We start from the raw sequence: 23,440 nt of genomic DNA, 5'->3' as shown, positions 1-23,440 counted from the left end.
TCCCCACAATCATGCATTTCACTCCTGGTACCATGTGTTGCCTTCATCATGACGTTCTAGGTTCTATGTTGTATTTTAGAAGTGATGCTTTCTTAAGGAGCAAACACCTGTGTACGTATAGCGTCCTCCACCAGCTGAACCAAACCTTCTCTAACTGGGCAAGCTACACCTGACAGGTTCACTCTTAAGAGATTCGCAGTCACCTTACAGATACAGGAGGGTATATCAACATGGGGAGTGTGTGCGCAAAGGGGGCTGCAGAAGAGGAGAGAGGATCAGGCATGGAAGTAAGGGTGGTCTCTGTACAAGAGTTGAGAAAAGTGAGGAGGTGGGTGGAGAGGGGGCAGGGGTGCCGGGGGTGCAGAAGGATGGGAGTTGAAGATGAAAGCAGGGGCATGGGGAGGATCTGAAGAAGAGGAGGGGATGCCAGCTACATAGCTGAATGGAAGGTGACAAGGGTGCTTGGTAGTTGTGAGAGGAGGAAGATGCAGGAAGTTACCATGGGGACAATTTGTGTGCAAGGTCGGGGTGTTGCACAAAAGGAGGGGGAGAAGCATGGGCAGTGCCGGATTTACGTATAAGCTAAACAAGCTGTAGCTTGGGGCTCCACTCTTTTGGGGGCCCCCAAAAACATTTCAAGGAAAAAAACTGGATGTACGGTACATTTCCAAAATATAAGATAAAAAACAAATAAAATGAAACCTACATACAGCAACAGTGGCAAATGGCTTTAGGTCCATAAATTACCATATAGCATATATTGAACACGAAAAACAGCAACGATTGGTTGTTGACAAAGGACAGCTAGACATATAAAGGGCCCCATTACCTTCAGTAGCTTAGGGCCTCATCAAACCTAAATCCGGGCATGGGCATAGAGATGATGGTGAAAAATGGCTGCAAAGCAGGGCTGCAGAATAAAAGAGAAGCGGCTGCAGATATGGGGGTGGGAAAGTGAAACTAGAACTTAGCAGTTGCACGAAAGGGGAAACTCTAATGACCAGGAGTTGGTGAGTGGAGCAAGCAGGGGCGCAGCCCCGTGAATGTGGGTGGGTGTATCTGATAGCATTTTGAGCGAAAATGTGGGGGAGAAGCTTTAAACATGCATATGGGGGGTTATTAAATGTAAAATGAAAAGCAGTCCTCTGGATGTTTTTCATTGGAGGCAGGTAGGTATTTGCAGGAAGCTGACAGCAACCCACTCATTATAGCACGTATTTTTCTCTCGGTGATGTGAACTATTTCCTTCACTTGCCAGACTGAGTCTGCTTTCCAGCAGCAGATTTATTTCACAGCAGAGGGCTTTGCATCCCACGGTGCTAGAGTCACATTAGCCAGTTTACTTGGTTAGTTACTTTTATTTGTTTACTTCTTGCCGGGCTGTCAATGCAAGTACAGACAGCAGGCTCTTTCCTTTAAATATGGACACTGCAGAAATTGTATAGTAGCAAAAACTGGCTAGATGAGCTTCAGGTGGAGACGCTTTGATTGAAAAAGACTTGTGAAATACTGGAATCAGTAATATACTGGGTGAGGACCGATAAACTGAAGCTGAATTTATTTATTTAATCAGATTTATATATGGCTTGATTGTAACAACCACCACCCTTAAAGTAGTTTACTAAATCTTCACAAGGCAGGTGCTTTGGGCTGGTGGTTCTCAGGTCTGGAAATTGGATAGATGCCCTGTTCTGGATGGGGCTGCATTTTTCTCGAATGAACAGGTACATAGCATGGAGGTACTTCTTTTTTTAATTTTAATTTTTATTGGAAATTTTATTTACAACATAACATTAACACACACCCCCACTCCCCCAATACAGAAATACAATAAGCATAACATACAGTAAGCATAACATACAGTTCGAAAGCACCCTTAAGTGCAAGTAGATAAATAGGTACCGCTTTATAGCGGGAAGGTAAACGGCGTTTCCGTGTGCGGCTCTGGCTCGCCAGAGCAGCTTTGTCACGCTGGCCACGTGACCCGGAAGTGTCTCCGGACAGCGCTGGCCCCCGGCCTCTTAAGTGAGATGAGCGCACAACCCTAGAGTCGGACACGACTGGCCCGTATGGGCAGGGGTACCTTTACCTTTACAACAATACAAACAACCAAATAAAAGACTTCCTTTATCCTGTATCTGGCCTCCTTATTTACTTCTTATAAGCTGTTTTATTTATGAATAATTATTAAGATTTTTCTAATTATAACTTAAATATCCCCAAAGACAGACATCCTGCAGACATTAATCGAAACAAGTCCAGATATGTATTTTAGGGCACTGTTTTGTGAAGTATTCTCTGCATTTCCCCCATGCTTTTTGAAACGCTTGTCTAGTGTGATCTCTAATTACCTCTGTTAATCTAACCAGTTCAATATACTCTAACAGTTTGTCTTGCCATTCCTTTTTTGTTGGCACAATTTCTTTTTTCCAGTTTTTAGCAATTAGGACCCTTGCCACTCCTGTGGCATAGAGGAATATTTTCTGATCTTCTCTTGCTATACCTGTGTCCGTTATCCCTAGTAGAAAAGCTTCTGTATTTTTCATAAAGTTATACTTAAACATTTTTTAAAGCTGATCATATACTATATTCCAGAAGCTTTTGATTTTTTCACAGGTCCACCAAACATGTATAAGTGTCCCCTCTTTTTTACCACACCTAGCATGGAGGTACTTCTTGACCTGCCTTTGTCACTAAAGGCCCAAGTGGCATCAGTGGTTGTTGTTGTTGTTTAGTCGTTTAGTCGTGTCCGACTCTTTGTGACCCCATGGACCAGAGCACGCCAGGCACTCCTGTCTTCCACTGCCTCCCGCAGTTTGGTCAAACTCATGCTGGTAGCTTCCAGAACACTATCCAACCACCTCATCCTCTGTTGTCTCCTTCTCCTTGTGCCCTCCATCTTTCCCAGGGTCTTTTCCAGGGAGTCTTCTCTTCTCATGAGGTGGCCAAAGTATTGGAGTCTCAGCTTCAGGATCTGTCCTTCCAGTGAGCACTCAGGGCTGATTTCCTTCAGAATAGAGAGGTTTGATCTTCTTGCAGTCCATGGGACTCTCAAGAGTCTCCTCCAACACCATAATTCAAAAGCATCAGAGAACGCTTATTTCCAGCTCCAGCTGGCACACCAGCTACAGTCATTTGTGAAGGAAGAGATAGAGCCTTGCCACAGTACAGGTCTGGGCTAAAGGTGGATCCCAGATTTGAAAACCTTGAAGACTACAGGTGATTCTTAGTGTTTCAGACAGGAGCCTTCGTTAGCCCTGGTTGGAGGCACCAGGGAACGAACTTGCAAATCCTGTGTTTTACTACCAAGCTGTAGCCCTTTTTGCCAATTAGTACATCTCTCTGCTCCATTTAAATAAATCAATATTGTGAATACATGCCTCATTTTCACAGCATTTGGCTGACCAAGTGTCCAATCGTATTTGTGTTTCTTTTATGGTGATTTAATGGAGGACATCCACTATTCATGTCTAACATGCTGGTGGCTGGCATTCAGGCTCGGGTGTTACTGATTCCATCCCTCTTTTCCCTTGCTGCAGATGTGCCTGTCGAGAAGCTGGCCACCATGGAGTCTCTGCAGAGTGTGAACCTCAAGTCAAACCCTGTCAATGACGAGATCCGAGTGATCGCCAGGCCTCTGATCAAGTTTGACCTCCTGACATCTCCAGCTGCCCCCAGAGTCTGACACGCGATGGCCTTTGGGGCCATGTAGTCGTAATCAGGCATGGCTGTGAAGGAAAAGAGAAGGCAGTGTTTGCTGAGCTAGGATGCTTTCCTAAGGCTGCGCTGCTCCTGCATGTGTTAGGTTTCTTGGGCTTCCAAAGGAGCAGGAAGCATGATGTTCCTGCCAAATCACAGTGGTCCTTGCTGAACCAAAACTCTGCTAAACTGTGAATAGACTGAAAGCACATCGTGCCTGCAAAGAAAAATGGCTCTCTTTCTCAGCTTTCCTAGGACATACAACAGTCTCTCCAGTCCTGGACTGACAAAGGTGTGAACAGAATACCTTAAGGGTGGAGAACGTGTAGCCCTCTAGATATTGCTAGACTACAAGTCCCATTGTCCCTGACCATTGGATAAGGTTGATGGCAATTGCAGCCCAACCTGTTTTTAAAAACAGTTTCACAGCGTTTTTTTATACGAGTCTAGATTCCACCTTGCTGACCTGTGCAACGTGAAAGCAGCAGATTCCAAAAACTCTTGAGTGCTGTATTCCTTCTGCACCCCATTCTCTCTCTCTCTCTCTCTCTCTCTCTCTCTCTCTCTCTCTCTCTCTCTCTCATATACACACACACCCTCTGCTGAAGGGGTTTAATGTTGAGCTGTGAGTCGCTGAGTACCCCCTTGCTTATGCTTTAAGCATGGGGAAAGGCTTGCTGTGTGCTTGTCAGTGGAAAACCTCCAGATTCATCCTTCCTCCACTTTTTGTTTGTTTGGTTTTGAAAGAGCCCTTTAAAATGCTGCATGTGCTCAGTTTCTGGTTTTGATTAGTTGGAGCATAGTGGCTTGACCTTAGGTTGCAGCTTGGGATTCCTTTGTTTTCTTTCTCAGCACTACAGCCATGGGATTTTCTTGGAAATTATTTTCCTCTACTGCAACCCCACCCCTGCAGGCTATTGTTCCCCTCTCCCTTTCAGCGTGTGATTGACAGACTTCCTGCTTTGGCAAATAAACTGCCTGATCCTCTGAAATCCAATCCACCTCACAATACAAGCTTCATAGCAATAGATGAAGAAGTACTTTGCAGCACTGGGATGGGTAGTTTTCTCTAAGTCCACATGTGTGCCCACCTGTTTACTGAGATGATGGCCGGGGATGGAAGGCTTAAACCTCCCCTCCCTTCATGCTACAGTGCCAGGCAGTAACAATCAGTCCACCCTCCTCGCTGCACCTGTTTGCAATCTCAAAAAACATGATTCACTGTTGCATGGTTAACATAATGTGCTGTTAACTTTCCCCTGAGTTAGCTTCGGAGCAATGTCATATTAGGTAAAGGTAAAGGGACCCCTAACCATTAGGTCCAGTCGTGACCGACTCTGGAGTTGCGGTGCTCATCTTGCTTTATTGGCCGAGGGAGCCGGCGTACAGCTTCCGGGTCATGTGGCTAGCATAACTAAGCCGCATCTGGTGAACCAGAGCAGCGCATGGAAACGCCATTTACCTTCCCGCCAGAGCAGTACCTATTTATCTACTTGTACTTTGACGTGCTTTCGAACTGCTAGGTTGGCAGGAGCAGGGACCGAGCGGGGATTCGAACCACCGACCTTCTGATTGGCAAGTCCTAGGCTCTGTGGTTTAACCCACAGTGCCACCTGCATCCCTTTTAATGTCATATTACAAATGGCCAAATGGACAAGGATGGGGGAGGCATTCGCTCTATTTGCATTTTCATGCAGCCCTATCCAATCCATACTTTCTGAAAATGAGAATGCAGGAGAAACTGACAAATTGGTCCATCCCTAAAATGGGGATAGTAGTAGTAGTAGTATTTATTTATTATACCTTGCCCATCCAACTGGGTTGCCCCAGCCATTTTGGGAGGCTTCCAAGTAAAACACAGCATCAAACATTAAGAGCTACCTGAAACAGGACTGCATAGCTGTCAACTTTTTGCTTTTCTTACGAGGAATCCTATTCGGAATAAGGGAATTTCCCTTAAAAAAAGGGACTGCCTTCAGATTTCTATGAAGTTGCTTAACTCTTTGACATCTGTTGGGAGGGCATTCAACGGGTGTGACTACCGAAAAGGCCTTCTTCCTGGTCCCCTGTAATTTCACTTTGCGCAGTGAGGAAACCGCAAGAAAGCCCTCAGAGCTAGACCTCATTGTCCGGGCTGAATGAGACGCTCCTTCAGGTATATAGGGCTGAAGGAGTGCCCCTCACAGTGCTCCTTAACCCTGCATGCTTTCCTACCCCCCCCCCTCCAACTTTCCCAATACTCCTTAATTGAAACAATACTATATACTACTAAAGTAATAGTGATAATGCAGATAGATAAAGAGCTGATCTGGGTGGAGGCATCAGAGAAGGAAAAGCTTCAGCAGAGGTTGGGGCACAGCCAAAAGGAGAAGTGCAAAAACTCTAATCTTTCATCAGATAAACAGCTTCTATGTTTGCAGTTGGGGGGTGTACATAATTTATCTCTCAGTGCTGTATCCATTATCTTGGCTTCATGGGGGCTGACTGCCGCTTTGCTTGCTTTCCAGATCAGATACCAAGACTGTTTTGACTGTGCCAATAGAGGAAGCATTAACATTACATTAGTTCAGTTCTGGGAAAGAACGGCATGCTTTAGAGAGGAGCTCACAGCCACTGCTCCACTTCCCTGTTTTGCAGGGGGGTTCTTCATGTGTACCTTTGCTTCCTCAGGGACAGTGGGGAGGAATCTCAGGTCTGGAGGGCCAAATCTATCCAGCGCTCAGGAAGCTCCCCAAGCTACAACATTTCTCCCCCTGATTTTTACTGACTCTGCTCCACACTCTCCTCGAGTTCTTTTGCCTGGCTCGATTGGGTCCTTGAAATGCAGCAATTTTGCCTGCCTGGAGGCATAGAGAGAAACCTCTGGCTTTTGCAAGGTTGGAATGTAGCCTACTGTACAAAGGAAAGAATCACATCTCTGGCTCTGCCCACATCTGGCTCTGAGCTTCACACACAGGCCTGTGGTCCCTACAGGGTTGCCCTCAAGGCAATGCAACCCTTGGGTTGACAAAGGTTCCCCATCCCTGTTGAGGGTCCTTCATCAGTTATGTTGCTGCCAGAGGGGAAAGGTTAACTGTCTATTGCTTTTTCTGGTTGTTTCCCATTTGGGAGGTTTTTCTCTAGGACAATAACAAACAAATTGGGATCAGGGGGCCAAATAAAGTACTGTAAACACTGAGGTGATAAGGAAGATTTATTAAAGGTAAACGACCCCTAGACGGTTAAGTCCAGTCAAAGGTGACTATGGGGTTGCAGCGCTCATTTCACTTGCAGGCCGAGGGAGCCAGCGTTTGTCCACAGACAGTTTTCCAGGTATGTGGTCAGCATGACCAAACCGCTTCTGGCGCAAGGGGACACCGTGATGGAAACCAGAGCGCATGGAAACGCCGTTTATCTTCCCGCCACAGCGGTACCTATTTATCTACTTGCACTGGTGTGCTTTCGAACACACACAAACGTATAAAAATAGGATTACTGAAAGCCCACAGATATTCTCATGAACAACAAAGTGCTGTGCAGCACCTGACTAGCAATTTTCATCTCGGCATAAGCTTTTGTGGGCAGAAGTCCACTTAATCAGCCACATCAAGGGTGATCCTCAATTGTCACATTTATCTTTGTGTGAAGTATCCCACTGCCACCCCCTGAATTTGTTCTTGGAGGCTCCCCCAACCTTCTTGAGCAGATTTAGGGACAGCGATGGGGGGAAGAGGGGTCCTCTTGCCCTTAGTACAATCCTTGCGCTAGCGCAAAAGTTTGTTGAATATTGCCAATTATCTGTGACAGTTCAGTTAATGTTTAAATATATACCCTTTACAGCAGCGGTAATTTGCAACTACTGATAATGCTGAGGTTCTTGTGTTATTTAATGCCTGCAGTGGAAAAGGAAAACCATTGTCCCCATTCAGATACAAATGAACAGATTTGAACTTCAAAAAATGCATATATTCTCTGGAGTGACTTTTCAGAGACAGTGCAGTATGCTAGCCCTATATAGACATTGAGACTCTTACCACACAGTGCAGAATTGGGATCTCACTGAGCCATCTCAGATTTGTGTGCTGAAGGTACTACATTTGCACTGGGCCCTGTCTTCAAGGGTGCCTAATGAGCAAATGCCTCATTCCTACCATTTATAGGACTTGATTTTGCGTAACACCCTTTGCCCAAGTGGAGTCTATGAATGTTTCGTCCTATACGTGCAACCCCTGGGCAAAATGTTTGCTGCAACATGCAAATAACCCCAATCTTCCACAGCACACTGAGTTTAAGCATCTGCAGGAAACAACTGGTTTTCCACTTCCCACCATCAATAGTCTTTAGTTTATTGAGGTTTTTAAAAAAAAAGATTTACGCCAAGAGTTTTAACAGTGTGTCATTGATTTTGTCAGCTTCTCTGTAATTGTTATTTATTGTTTGCAAAAGTAACTGCGTAAACTAGGCACTGTACATAAACCAAAATAAAGCCACAAAACCAGAAACAAATACCAGGGTCATTTCCTGTTTGGTTAGCATTCATCCCAATTGGCTAGCACAAAGTTTGCAAGGAGATTATTCAAGGTCCATAGTTTACTGAGCATTTATTTGGCTTTATTTGCGGAGAGGTTTACGCTGTCAGGTCAAGCAATTGTCACCCCACCCTTTGGTTCTGAATTTCCACCCATTAAAATTTGACTGTAAGGAGTTTTGCTCTTGAGTGTTTTTGTGCTTTAGAAAATGAGTATGTTGGAGATGCACTTCAAGTTTAAATTGCACCCTCTACAATTATGGGGTGGCATCTGGAATGAATGAACCACTATTAACTCCCATATCTACTGCAAAGGTCAGTTTTACAGGGTGAAGAACAGCTGAGGGGCAGCAGTGTAAAATAAACATCTTTTAGGTTAGTTTTCCACCATCCTTGCATTTTCAGAATCACCGCTCACTTCTCAGCCATTCTACAGCTTGTAATGTGTGGCCAATGCAAAAAAATTATGAATTAAGAACACGGCAAGTAAGGGCAGGCCAAATTACGGTATATTCTTCAGTAAGTATATTTCGTGTGGAAATATATTGGAAGTATATTCGGTATGGGGTGCAAACTCCCAAAATCCCCGCTCCCAAAATGTTTTTAACTTTTCCATGAATGGTGCTGAGGATTAACAGCCATTCTCCAATTGCTGATTGGGCTTCATTTCCCCTCCTTCACTGTGTCTCAGAAACTGCGAATTCAACCATTTGGTGAATGAGATGGCATTGCTGCACTATGCGGACAACACAAGTGGGATCTGTGACAGTGTCAGAGCTTCCTTCTCTCACTCTGAATTGGCTGTGGTGATGTCACAAAGCTCATTCAGAGTGAGGGAGTTGAGCATTGCCATCACTCAGAGTGGGCGAGGGATCTGTGCTGCAAGCACTGCTTCCCTTTCTGCAGACCCTACCCACTGAGAAATTGGCAAAAAGGGAGGAGGTGCCTTTCTTGGTGGGCGGTGGGCTCAGGCCTCCCTAAATTAACCCCCAATTGGATGCAGAGTCCTCAGACAGCAGGTTCAGTCCCTGAGCCAACAGCACCAGCCTTTCCTCATCTCCCACACTCCTGTCCGTATGTAAGCAACAACTTTTACCCCAAACTCTACGCTTATCACAGAGGGAACTTAACTCTGCAGAAATACTGAAAGTTCTTGGGGAAATTATTCTTCCCAGGCTAGACAAAGCCCCGCAAAAGGTCATTAATCAGCAGTCGTACTAGGCTGCTCACAACTGGCATTTCAAAAGCAAACTAGTTAAATGTCAAGTTAACCAGCAAGAAATCCACTATAGAATTTCCCATAGTGCGTGTTTTTTTGTTTTTTTGTACTGGGAAAAACACAGCTACATGCCTGATGGACATACAGTATTCCTCTGCATTTCAGCTGCCTAGTACGCCTCTTGGTCTTCAACGGATGACATGCAGTTCACAAGCTTACCTAAGGTGGGTCACACCTGTGGCGAAATGGCCATCTTTTGGAGAAGGGGTGGGGCTGAGACTGGAGAGTTAGGACCAAAGTAGTTGTGACATTGGTCATGTTGCTTGTCCTTCATGCTAATGGAATGCCTTCTTATTTCAAGAATGAGGTGGGTGGAGGGTGGGATTCTGATCAAAACCGAAGCAGCAAGAACAAAGGATTAACTGAGCTATCCTGCATTTGCAGGAGGGCGTCTGAACATTCATCTGCAAGCCGCTCAAGAGACAAGACGACGATGATCATCATCATCATTAACTACCACAATAAGGGCCTAGGCCAGTTACAGCATAAAATCATATAAATGTAGAATTAGAAAGGGGATACAAGGGTCATCTTTTGCCCAACATGGTTCTCAAACCCATGACCTTGAGATTAAGAGCCTCGTGCACTACCAACTGAGCTATCCTTGGGGTTAAGAGTCTCATGCCCTGCCAACGCAGTGTAACATTAAAAACCAGTGGAAATCATTTACCATCAGAAGAAGATAGGGTGGGCCCTAAAAATAAGTACAGTGGTACCTCAGGTTACAGACGCTTCAGGTTACAGACTCCTCTAACCCAGAAATAGTACCTCAGGTTAAGAACTTTGCTTCAGAATGAGAACAGAAATCGTACAGTGGCGGCGCAGCGGCAGCAGGAGGCTCTAGTAGCTAAAGTGGTGCTTCAGGTTAAGAACAGTTTCAGGTTAAGAACGGACCTCCGGAACGAATTAAGTTCTTAACCTGAGGCACCACTGTATCTGAGTTATCAAAGGCGAGTTAGTAAAGGGTGTGTCTTCAGCCGATGTCAAAAGCTATATTATTATTAATTATTATTTCATTTTCAGTGAAGATGCCAGGCGCACTTCTCTGGGGAGAGAAAGCCACCATTCAGGTGCTGCCACAAAGAATGCCCTCTTCTGAGATGCCCCCTGTCAACCTTACTGAAAGCAGAGTTACGTTTGCCTTTAGCAGCCCCTAGGCTAGAACAAGAAGGGATGGCGTTCTGCACTAACATTCCACAGACAGTGCATCGTGTATGTTTATGGGTCTCTGGGGGAATGGAAGCCATCTTTGGGGCTGACGGATGTTAGGACTCAATATTAAACTGATCTCTTTTAACATACCCACAAATAATACCCTTTCATGCTTGCTCCACCCCACGCCGAAACACTGCAGACATTTGGATATTTTGCTTTGTTTTTAAAGTCGCTGGAGCCCTTGCTTGGTCCAGCAAGATCAGCAACAGCTCCACAGATGGCAAATTATAGCTTTCGCTCTGCTCCTCCCTCAGAAATCTGAGTTTCATGCTAATGAACCCTTGGACAAAACATACAGTGCTCACATCTGAGTAAATTTGCACATGCAGTTTGCCTGCTTTGAATGGCATATTTAGCATCTTTCCACCAGTTTTAGCAAAAGAGAAGTTGTGTTTGCTCATGGGAAACTGGGGACAGAGGTGGTGAATAATGGAGGAGAGAATAAAACACAGAAGTTTCACCCTCTAGTCCCTGCAAGGCATTGCCCACTCAGCCTTTCAATTGCTGAGCCTTTCGACAGATGCTACATGCATATGCCGGGCCGACATTACGGGTAGACATTGTTGGGCACTTGCAAAATCCCACACACCACTTCAGGGTCCTCACATCCGCTCTCTGAAGACTCTTAGTCCTGCCGCACATCTTCTACCGTCCTTGCTGGTCTTCACCTGCTGGCTGTGAGCATGCATGCAGTGACAAGTGTGAGGAAATGCTTGCCTTGTCCTCTCCTGCTGGGCATTTCTATGGTTTGGGTCCAGAAGGAGAAGGAAAAGAAGTAGGCGACAGTGTCTTGGAAATGCCCATTGGTGGGGCGGGGAGGGGCTTTGCTCATAGGCCTCACGAAACCTGGAGCCAGCACTGTGTTCTAATTATTTTCCACAGCCATGAGGACCAGAAACATGAGTTGGCTTTGTTTTTTCAAAGGGACATGTATCCCCAGCCCTAGGAAATCCTGATTTTGTCGTAACCATTTTGGAGTGTGAGGGAAAAGAATGCACAGCGGACCCCTTAATTAAGCCTTGAGATGATAGATGGATAGATGGATAGATGGATAGATAGATAGATGATAGATAGATAGATAGATAGATAGATAGATAGATAGATAGATATAGATAGATAGATGATATAGATGATAGATAGATAAATAGATAGATAGATAGATAGATAGATAGATAGATGATAGATAGATGATAGATAGAAATATAGATAGATAGATAGATAGATGATAGATAGATAGATAGATAGATAGATAGATAGATAGATAGATAGATAGATAGAGATAGATAGATGATAGATAGATAGATGATAGATAGATAGATAGATAGATAGATAGATAGATAGATGATAGATAGATAGATAGATAGATAGATAGATGATAGATAGATAGATAGATAGATAGATAGATAGATGATAGATAGATAGATAGATGATAGATAGATAGATGATAGATAGATAGATAGATAGATAGATATAGATATAGATAGATAGATGATAGATAGATAGATAGATAGATAGATAGATAGATAGATAGATGATAGATAGATAGATAGATAGATGATAGATAGATGATAGATAGATAGATAGATAGATAGATAGATAGATGTAGATAGATAGAGATAGATAGATAGATAGATAGATAGATAGATAGATGATAGATAGATAGATAGATAGATGATAGATAGATAGATAGATAGATGATAGATAGATAGATAGATAGATGATAGATGATAGATAGATAGATAGATAGATGATAGATAGATAGATAGATAGATGATAGATAGATAGATAGATAGATGATAGATAGATGATAGATAGATAGATAGATAGATAGATAGATGTAGATAGATAGAGATAGATAGATAGATAGATAGATAGATAGATGATAGATAGATAGATAGATAGATGATAGATAGATAGATAGATAGATGATAGATAGATAGATAGATAGATGATAGATGATAGATAGATAGATAGATAGATAGATAGATAGATAGATAGATATAGATAGATAGATAGATAGATAGATAGATAGATGATAGATAGATAGATAGATGATAGATAGATAGATAGATAGATGATAGATAGATAGATAGATGATAGATAGATGATAGATAGATAGATGATAGATAGATAGATAGATAGATAGATAGATAGATAGATAGATAGATAGATAGATGATAGATGATAGATAGATAGATAGATAGATAGATAGATAGATAGATAGATGATAGATAGATAGATAGATAGATGATAGATAGATAGAGATAGATAGATAGATGATAGATAGATAGATAGATAGATAGATAGATAGATAGATAGATGATAGATAGATAGATGATAGATAGATAGATAGATGATAGATAGATGATAGAAATAGATAGATAGATAGATAGATAGATAGATGATAGATAGATAGATGATAGATAGATAGATAGATAGATAGATAGATAGATGATAGATAGATAGATGATAGATAGATGATGATAGATGATAGATAGATAGATAGATAGATAGATAGATAGATAGATAGATGGATGATAGATATAGATAGAGAGATAGATGATAGATAGATAGATAGATAGATAGATAGATAGATGATAGATAGATAGATAGATGATAGATAGATGATAGATAGATGATAGATAGAGATAGATAGATAGATAGATAGATAGATGATAGATAGATGATAGATAGATAGATAGATAGATAGATAGATAGATGATAGATGATAGATGATAGATATTTTCATTTGGCATGTAAAGTAGCTATGATATGCATCCAGCCACTTATCTGATGGGCTTGGCTGCTTTACAGCATAAACATTGGGCTGGCAGTGCATTGGGCCAAAACGTACCTTTAAGGCAAATCATCTGAGTGCTCTTATTCAGCAGCAGCAAAACAAGCCAGATGCAATTAATCGGTTCCCTTTGCCTTCAGGCGCAGAGCTGCGACTGGCTGCCACAAATATTGGTTTTGCCTTGAACGCAATGTCTGAGAACAGAAGGAAAGGGAGGCCAGTAGGAGCTCTGGTGATGGATGTCATGTGTTACGTACCTGGCCCAAGTGCCATGTCAGTAACTGCAAGTCATAAAAAGATTTATAACCAGGCTGGGTGATCGGGACTCTGGCTGGGAGAGGTGCCATTGCAATCAAATTTGGGGCCAGTGTTTATCCTCTGAGCAGTTATGGGAGCCTACAGTCAACTAAATCTGCCATATCTTATTTTATTGTGAGATTTCTACCCCCATCCCTGAGTTTAAAATATACTTTTAATGGAAAGTGACCAGGTATGATGGGAGCTGCTTCCCAAGAACATCTGGAAGGTCTGGGATGATGGGAGATGGCGCCAACCACATCTGGATGGCCATGGGATCCTCATTTGTGCCCAGGCTGATCTTCAAATCCCTTCTTACCACAAACTGTGTGGTTGTATTTCACCCACCCGTATATGTAAAGGCTTTTAGTTGGTGCCTTTTAATGTGCGGCTGTTCCAGATTTATTTGAATTTGTCAGCTGTTATTCCCAAGTGCACAATTTGGGATCAACATATGAATTTGTGAGCTGGTGTCAAAGAATGAATTGGGAGAATTTAAAATTCATTCTCATCTCCAGCACACAAAGGAGCATAGGGAATGCAGTTTTAGTAATCAGGAAGAGAAGAGAAAGAAATAGAGACGTTCTGCCTTACCCTGAATGGGAGGCCAAGCAGAGATGGCACAGTTATTTATCATCATGACATTAATAGCATCAAGAGAAGACGGCCCACCCTGCCAGGAGGAACCTGCTATGTAGACACACTCTGGAGCTGACCCCTCTTCCTGAAAGCCCGTATAACACTGCAGGTCCTGTTTCTATTTCTTTGTGAGACTTTCTACATCCAAAATAATTTCAAGGACCTTTGGAAGTGCAAACAGCAGAGATGCGAAACTACTATAGATGATGGGCAGACTCTGCCAGATCTGCTTTGCATTGTTTTGGCTGACCCTAAAACATGTATAGTACAGGGCCAGCTCCTTAAAAAAAAGATACAAAATCTGATCCAAGTTCCTGTACCCCAGAATAGGGTCTATGTCTATGGCAGCAGCAGGGAACCTCTGGTGGGCTTTGCAAGCCCTGCCTCTCAGCAGCACCTGCAAAGCCCTGTGCCTTTACCCATGTGGTTTGATATCAAGCACACGGGCAAAAGAAAATGGGTCACCTGACATCACTGTGATGCTAGATGATTGACAGGTGGTGGTGCCACCCACCTCTCATTCAAGCCTTGCTGGCTGTGGGGCATGGGGAGAGACAACAATCCTGCCCCACTGACCAGATCATGTGCAGCATGTCCTAGCAAGCCCACCAAAGGTAGCTAGACCTCTCTGCAAATGTTTGAGTTCTCTAGTGTGGCATGGAGTCCTATGACATCATGACCCCATGTAGGGACAGAGGACTCAGAGCATGCAAAACAAGGCTCAGTTGTGGCAGGAAAAGCACACACCCAAATTTGCACTAGCAGATCTCAGGTCTGTGGACTGAGCAGACAAGCGGAGGGGGGAAGAGTTGAGCAGCTACACACATTCTTCTGCTCCTTTATCATATCCTCCAAACTGCTTTTCAATGCAGTAATCGAATCCAAACAGAGAGAGAGAAACACAAAACTTCCCCAAATGAAAGCTGTCGTGCCTCTTCTGCTGCTTTCCATGGTGCTGAAACAACCGCTCTATATACTGTACGACTAAAAGGAAATTGGTATCCTTATCCTCCATTGCGATCTGAATAAAAAGCCTCAGTAGCACCGAGGCTTTCCAAAGTGTGTGCATACTTCAAACAGGCTTCAAAACACTTGCTCAAGAGCATGGCAGATATCAATCCATACCCATCTGCAGATATGGATTGCACCTGAACAAGAACAGGGCAGGCTATTGGAATGCACAGTCTCATCCCATGGATTTTATAGAACTGCTTTGTTGTTATTAGGCGTTTACAACACCTGTGAGCTTTTGACAGTCATAACTTCAGGGTATTTCCTCTGTCGTTTTCTAATTGAAAACGCAACGCAGCCGGAAAGGTCACTAGCCCATCTTCCCAAACACCCATGTCTTAGCCATCTGTGGCATAGAATTGTAGCGTTGGAAGGGACCATGAGGGTCATCTAGTCCAACCCCCTTTAATGCAGGAATATTTTTGCCCAACGTGGCGCTCGAGATTCAGAGTCTCATGCACTGCCGGCAGAGCTATCCAACGTAAATTTCTCCTAGCTTTGCCCTCCAGGTTTCCTGGTTCAGCAGCAGGCTAAACCCCTTTGGTGGGAAGGCAATGTCACAGTGGTCTATGAGTCAACCATCTTTCCAGGTGCCAGGTTCAAGAGTCACCTAATTTCAAAACTCCAGAATCCACAGTCGGGCATTAGTTTTTTGGGACCAACCAAAGGTCTTCACTTAGATTCAGTCCCAAGATGGAGACTGAAGGTGAATCAGTCCCTACTAGATGCTGCAGGTGTTAAGTTGTACATCTGGTTCTGTGACAAGCAATGACTGCTCTCAGTGTATTAAAACACATTAAGCCCAAGTTGGGAGGAAAGCAACAACACTTGTAATAAACATCCTGTAGGGGGCAGTAGGCAGAAAGATTTAGTAACTACTTGTTGGTAATTCCTTCCTGCTTTTTCTCCAAATGTGGTCAGTATGGGTCAGCATGTGCTAGTGTTAGCTTCTTGCCTCCATCTCAGCCACGTGTAAAACCTATACTTTTGTTTGCCATGGGTAATAACCCTTTTGCTGGTCAATTGCATTCATCTCAATATGAACCAGTTTTGGGGGTTTTAACATGATCATCATAATTCAGGGAATCCATTTTTGGTGGTAATTTTTTTCATTCCAAAATGGACAATCCTCGTTTTTTCTCTCTCATGTGATCATCATAATTCAGGACACTGGATTATCTTGCGATTGTGGAACTAGACAAAAAGAATGAAAAAAATATCAGTCCCAGCTTGTTCCAGAGCAGTACTGCAACGGAATATGCTTATCGCAGTCCATTTACTCTGCCCCAGGGGGAAGGAGTGTGTTTAAGCTTCTCCCTTTCGTAAAACTAGCTGTCACTTGGTTTCTGTTATTACTTAATGCCATCAGAGGTCCATTGCAGGAAAGCAGAGTTGGCAGCGCTAGCATGCGCACAATAAATTTCTGATCATTCTCTGGTTCCTCTGGTAATTAACCCAGACACAGATCAACACACACACACACACACACACACACACACACACACCATCTCAGAAACTAAATGCATCGCTTCTCTGTGGCAACTGTTCTGCGCAGCTAATCAATGACTTTTTTTACAGTGTCTGTGGTCTCCTGACGCCTTCTGCCTTCTGCAAGAAGAGCCAACAGAATAAAGAGCTGGATCAATGTGAAGCTCAGCACAAGAAAGCACAAACATCAATGCACTTCTCTTACCTCCTGAGAACTATGACAAACACAGACACTAATATGAAGGCAACAAATTACTTTCTTCACCTTATGAAGGTCACTTCAACCCTCATCAAACAGAATCACAGGGAATTTGCAACCGGGGGCGGGGGGAGGTCTGGTGATTTATTGGTGTTTAGTTTTCATTATGCGGAAATGGTTATATTGTGGCAATTGACAGCAGAGTCACAGTACTCAGAGAGTGACTCATGATCAATTTAAGCCATTCTGCTTGGATCTTTTCTGCCAAAAATGCTCAAACTTTGGGGTCAAAGTGGATCTTTAGATTTATCAGCAAAAGGAAGTTTCGGACATCTCAGTACCTGTGTCCCATTAGCCATTTATACCCCCGCCCTTTAGCCAAAAGGCTCTTGGAGCACTTAGAAGAATCCTACGACAGTCCCTGCCCTCAAGCTTGCAATCTAAAGAGACATGGCACACATAGAAAAAGGAACAGGAGGGAGGAGGGGCAAAGCAAGCTCAAGAAGAAGTTCTTAAAGTTACACAGTTCATATATCACAAGTGCATTTGTAGTTGTATGGCACCCTCATACATGGAAACAAGAAGTCACAGGCTTATGAACTAGACTTCAGGTCAAGTTGCTTCTTCATCTCTCTCCTGAGGTGAAATTTATTATTAGCATCATCATTTTATTATTTATATGCCACCTATCTGACTGGGTTGCTCCAGCCACTCTGCACAGCTCCCAACAAAATAATCAAAACATACTAAAACATCAGCCATTAAAAACTTCCCTAAACAGGGCTGCCTTCAGATGTCTTCTAAAAGTTTAGTAGTTATTTTTTCTCTTTGACATCTGGTGGGAGGGCGTTCCAAGGGCGGGTGCCACTACCAAGAAGGCCCTCTGCCTGGTTCCCTGTAACTTGGTTTCTCATAGTAAGGGAACTGCCAGAAGGCCCTCGGAGCTGGACCTCAGTGTCTGGGCTGAATGATGGAGGTAGAAATGCTCCTTCAGGTATACTGGGCCAAGACCATTTAGGACTTTAAAGGTCAGCACCAACACTTTGAATTGCACTTTGAAATGTAGCTTGAAGAGATCATTTACTTCACCGTGTTGCACTTTAAAACACACATACCCTTTTACATGAAAAGTCAGGACATTCTGGCTGGAGCTGATGGGATTTAGTCTCTGATAGCTGGGGGGTACCAGCTTGGCAAATGCTGCTTATATCCCTTGAAAGGCCTAGGGTAACATTTTCAAAGGTCTAACAGAGTTTCAAACTGGTGTTCCTCCTTTTACCATTAATTCCTGAAAAGCACACTCTCTGGGTGTCTAGAGCACCAGCTGAAGCTGCTGGAAATATAATAAATCTGGTCAAAACTGCAATTGCCCCTGGCGTAGTGGTTGACCTCAGCTGGCTAAAATGAATTTAGATGTCTTGGCTAGGACATGAACTCATTTTGAGATGGGCACAAAATTCATTCTGTTCTAATGGAAGAGCAGATTGACTCCCAGCATCTTTCCTAAGTAAGTGGAATGTTATAAGTAATTGATATGGTGCAAGATTGGGTCTGCAGCACCAGGCAAATGCAGCTGAGCATCAGCAGAAGTCCTCCCCTTCAGCTCCTTCAATCTGTAGAAATAGCTCTTCTCATCTTTCAAAAAAGATAAAATTCAGAGTGCACAAGACCAGCATCTGATGTGTACAATAATGTGTTCTCAACCAACAGACAGCTCTGCCACAACTTTATCAGCTGACAGATTAGAAACTCAACAGAGAAAACAGTATTCAGTGAAAAAAAGAAAGAAAGAAAGAAAGAAAGAAAGAAAGAAAGAAAGAAAGAAAGAAAGAAAGAAAGAACCTAGTGAGTTAAGGGATGCACAGCAATGTCAGGATGGATGGGAAACAATAGTAACCTGGAAATGTATTATGGAAATGTCCACACAGCAGTCTCTCCATTTCCTCCATAGTTGTCAAGGAGCACATTTTCACGAGTTGCCAGGGTGACAGGTTAGCAGTGCATTCAGAATTAAAGCCGTTACCATCCTAGCATCTCTCTCATTATTTTGGATCACTGTGAAGAAGCTATGAGAACGCTAATTGCATTTTGTCGTTACATAAAAACCACGGCCTGAGCGACTCAAAGAATGGACTCCCTCCCCCCTCCCACCCCTTTTTGACCAATGTCAGCATTTGCAATTCAAGCTGAACAGAGGTATGAATCTATGCTTCCCACTGCTCTTCCTTTCCCACCCCAACACTTCCCCTGTTAGGAAGAGGCTGCCGCTCTGCAACCATCAACTCTGCCAACAACATCCCATTTTCAAAAAACCCACGCAGGGAACTATTATGTTAAAAGGTGACAGGGCAGCCACAGAAAATGAGATGTCAGTGTCCGGTTCCCCCTCCTCCTCCTCTGTAATAACTAGTTCCATTTACCCATGTCCAAATGTGGTGATGTGGGTTTTCCTGACCACACCCCACTTCGCTGGCAGCAGAGATTCGAAGCACATTCGAGGCTCATTTGAAGGACATGGTTCCCCACACCCAAATACCGGTAATCCTGGGAACTGCACTTTGTTAAGGATGCTGGGAATTGGAGCTGTGTGAGGAGGAAGCTACAGGCCCCAGGATTGTTTGGGGGGAGTCATGTGCCTTAGATGTGCTTCCATCAGCCCCGGCCAGCATCCTCCAAAGCAGCTGAAGGGCACCAGGTCAGGGAAGGCTGCACCAGGGGATCAACGGGGGCCTTTCTCCAGGTGCCCCTGCTCCCCAAGATTGTTGTTTCGTTGTTTAGTTGTGTCCGACTCGTCGTGACCCCAGGTGGAAAAGCCAATGTGGCGCCCTGCAGGTGTTATCAAACCGAGGCTCCCATCAGTCTCAGCTGGCATGGTCAATAATCAGGGATGATGGGAGTTGTAGTCCAACAACATCTGGAGTACCCTGTGTTGACTACAGAGTGCAGTACAGTGGTACCTCGGGTTAAGTACTTAATTCGTTTCAGAGATCCATTCTTATCCTGAAACTGTTCTCAACCTGAAGGACCACTTTAGCTAATGGGGCCTCCCACTGCTGCCGTGCGATTTCTGTTCTCATCCTGAAGCAAAGTTCTTAACCCGAGGTACTATTTCTGGGTTAGCGGAGTCTGTAACCTGAAGCGTCTGTAACCCGAGGTACCACTGCATGTTGCTCTTCCCTCCACCCCACTGATGATGCACATAGCTTTATCTTTGACGCCTCACTCTCTTTTGATCCCCCATATCTGGCCCAAAATCAAACAATGCACTTTACATTGCATGAATGGGATCCATCCTTTCTGTCTCTTGAGAAAAAGCTCTGCTTCCATGCTATAGTCACCTCTCACTTGGGCTACTGCAACGCAGCCTCCTCCTCTCTGGTCTCAGCTTGGCCCCCTGATGTCTACCCAGGCATTCCACTCTCTTCTTTCATTGCTCTGGTCAAATGAAGCTCCTCCTTAGAAACTGGCACCGTTTTCCAGGCTGCTCCTGGATCCAGCACCAACTCTTTGCCACACCTTTGAAAACCTCTACAATCCCACTGACATCACTCAATGGTTAGAAGGTGTAAGATTCTGCTGCGGCCGCTACCTGTTGCTTTTATTTCCTCGTCATTTTCAATCAGCCTGGCTGTTTTAGCAATGCTTTGTATTTTGAAAATTGCTGTTGGTTTTCAAAAAAAAAAAAAAGGAGAAAAAGTTAATTGTAAGCCACCTTGCAGATTGGTCTGTAAATTGAAGAGCAGCGTCGAAAGAGTTCCCATAAATACATAGCCGTCTTAATGAAAGATTCTGTTCTTTTCAGTATCCATCTCAAACCTTATAGGACTTTCACACAACACCCACCAGCTAAAGAGCAGTTGTTTGCCTCTATGCAGGTCCCTTTCTCTGAAAAAAATTGTTCACTTGAGACGTGGAGAGTTTTCATCCAAAACTGTAGCAATGAGCCATCTGCTGGCAGGCATCAGTTCAATGAGCCAGCAACTAATGTTATTGCAACAAGATTGACTAGCATTTCCCCAGACTTTTTAAACAAACAGCTGCATATAGAAGAAAATGTTCAACAAGGCTATGAATTCCACTTGGTTCACACTTTCTGGGAAATGCTGGTCAGGAATTACTACCGTATAATGGTGCCAAGGTATGCCACGTACATTTACAAAACACTTGGTGCAGGATTAAATTAGCCTAAACTCGGATCCAATTTGCACAGGCAGGAGATTCCAGAGCAGCCTTTGAGTGGCTACAGATATTACTTACTGGCTTGTCTTCAGGTGTGATGCCTCCATTGCGTGAGGGGAAATGAGGGGGCGCGCTCTCTGGCTTCCCCTCTGTTGCATCCCTGCTATCCAGTCCTGCCACCTACAGCTCAGTTGGTTAGAACGTGGTGCTGATAACGCCAAGACTGTGGGTTCCGATCCCCATATAGGACGACTGCATAGTTCTGCATTGCAGGGGGTTGGACTAGATGATCCTCAGGGTCCCTTCCAACTCTATGAGAGGGAATTCACTGGAGAGGGAAGGCTTGAAGCCTATCCCAGCTCCTTGCACAACCTGCAACCCTGGGGAGATCCCTGAGGGTTGTAAAACATGAGTCACAACTCATGTGAGAGCACTTCTGAACACATGGAAAACTGAGGGGGTCTGGTGACAGAGACCAGCCCCACACTTCCCCTCACACAACAGAGGCCACGCTCTCCACACGGCAGACGGGCAGACTTCAGGTTGGCCAGATGCATTTGGTTGTTGTTTTAAAACTAAAACTCCAAGATCTATCAAGCAGATTCAAGCTCAAAAGAGATACGGTTATAATTCATGAGTACCCAGGTGCCTCTCTGAGCCCATCCTGAGCTGCAGAGTTTGATTCCCGAACTGAACTGTCTGAGCTCTCCATTCTTGCACTCAAAAGCATCCCAGGAGGATAGCTTTTATAACGCTTTCATTTCAGCTTAATTTAGATGGTGATGATAGCTGAGTTGCTGCTAACAGAGAGTCAGAAACTCTTGCCGTTCTACTGCTAAGTAGCTAGGAATCTGCAGCTAGAACCCAATCTGCTTTCGGCCTATCCCTGCATTGCAGTGTGCCAACCACTGCTGAAATCAGCCAGAGATGCCTGGTTAAAGAGTCTCTCATACATAGGACTGAGGAAGAGGAGGAGGACTTTTCAGTAGAAACTTCCCTGAACAACAAACCTGGGAACAGTCCCAGATCTTCATAAGCCAAGCCAGTTTCTGATTTGATCCCAGAAAGTCCTGCTTTCCTTGGGACATATTTAGTTTCATTGGAGAAATGTTGGAGGGTATGGAGTTATGCAACCCCGAGTCAAGAAAGCAAGCAACTTATTCAACCTTTAGAAGACATCTGAAGGGAGCCCTGTACAGTAAAGGGAAGATTTTAAAAAAATGTTTTATTATGTTTTTATACATGATAGAAGCTGCCCAGAGTGGCTGGGGCAACCCAGTCAAATGGGAGGAGTATAAATCATCATCTTCATCATCTTACTATGGAATAGGACATCCTTATTTTCACTGGAGAAATGTTGGAGGGTATGCAAACCTGCTGCAAACCAGAAATGTAACTGGGGAATGCACCGGGAAATGTGGGATGACATCTGCTTGATGTAATATTGCATAATCTCTCCACAAACAAATCAAAATGAATGCTGGATCAACATGCCATCTGGAGCCACATTAAGGTAGAGGAAGCTGAGAGGTGGTGCCTGTTATATGTAGGAAGGCAGGCCTGTAGCAGGTTGGCTGCGGTCAGAGTGAGGTTGGTGGGGCCAAAGGAACAGCGATGTTGAGTTCTGGAATTCGCTGCTACAAGATGTAGTGATGGTCGCCAGCTTGGATGGCTCTGAATGAGATTTAGGCAAACTCCTAGGACAGCATTTCCCAAACTTGGGTCTCCAGCTATTTTTTCAGACTACAATACCCACCATCCCCATTGCCTGCTAGTGATGATGGGAGCTGTAGTGCAAAACCAGCTGCAGACCCATATTCGGGAAACACCGTCTTAGAGTTTGGGTGTTACTTGTAGAAATATGACAACCCTATCCTAAAGGATAGGGCTTTCAGTGGCTACTAGCATGATGGCTCTTTACTCCCTCCAGTGTAGGAGGTGTTGTGCCATTTAAGAACTAGTTACTGGGAATCACAAGTGGGAAAGAGAGCTGTTGCCTTCAGGTCCTGCTTATGAGCTTCCCATAGGCCACTGTGAGAAGAGGATACTAGAAAATGTGGGCCTGTGGTCTAATTCTTATTCTACATTATGATGCCATAGTGTGATTTTAGCAGCATTTGGGCGGGGAGG

General features: G+C 44.0%; 1 protein-coding gene across 2 annotated transcripts in view; it reads left to right on the top strand.

The window, feature by feature from the left end:
• LRRC20 (leucine rich repeat containing 20) overlaps positions 1-8,382 on the top strand; it is a 75,081-nt gene extending 66,699 nt beyond the window's left edge. For both annotated transcript variants that reach the window (XM_028729575.2, XM_077930513.1), the window contains exon 5: positions 3,540-8,382. In XM_028729575.2, the coding sequence (XP_028585408.2) occupies positions 3,540-3,685 (146 nt within the window). In that variant the 3' untranslated portion in view covers positions 3,686-8,382. The remainder of the gene's footprint in view (positions 1-3,539) is intronic.
• Positions 8,383-23,440: the final 15,058 nt, after the last annotated feature.

The sequence above is a fragment of the Podarcis muralis genome, chromosome 6, assembly GCF_964188315.1.
Source record: "Podarcis muralis chromosome 6, rPodMur119.hap1.1, whole genome shotgun sequence".
Taxonomy (NCBI): domain Eukaryota; kingdom Metazoa; phylum Chordata; class Lepidosauria; order Squamata; family Lacertidae; genus Podarcis; species Podarcis muralis.
Note: the sequence above shows the minus strand (reverse complement) of the source record. Positions and strands in the feature narration are given on the sequence as shown.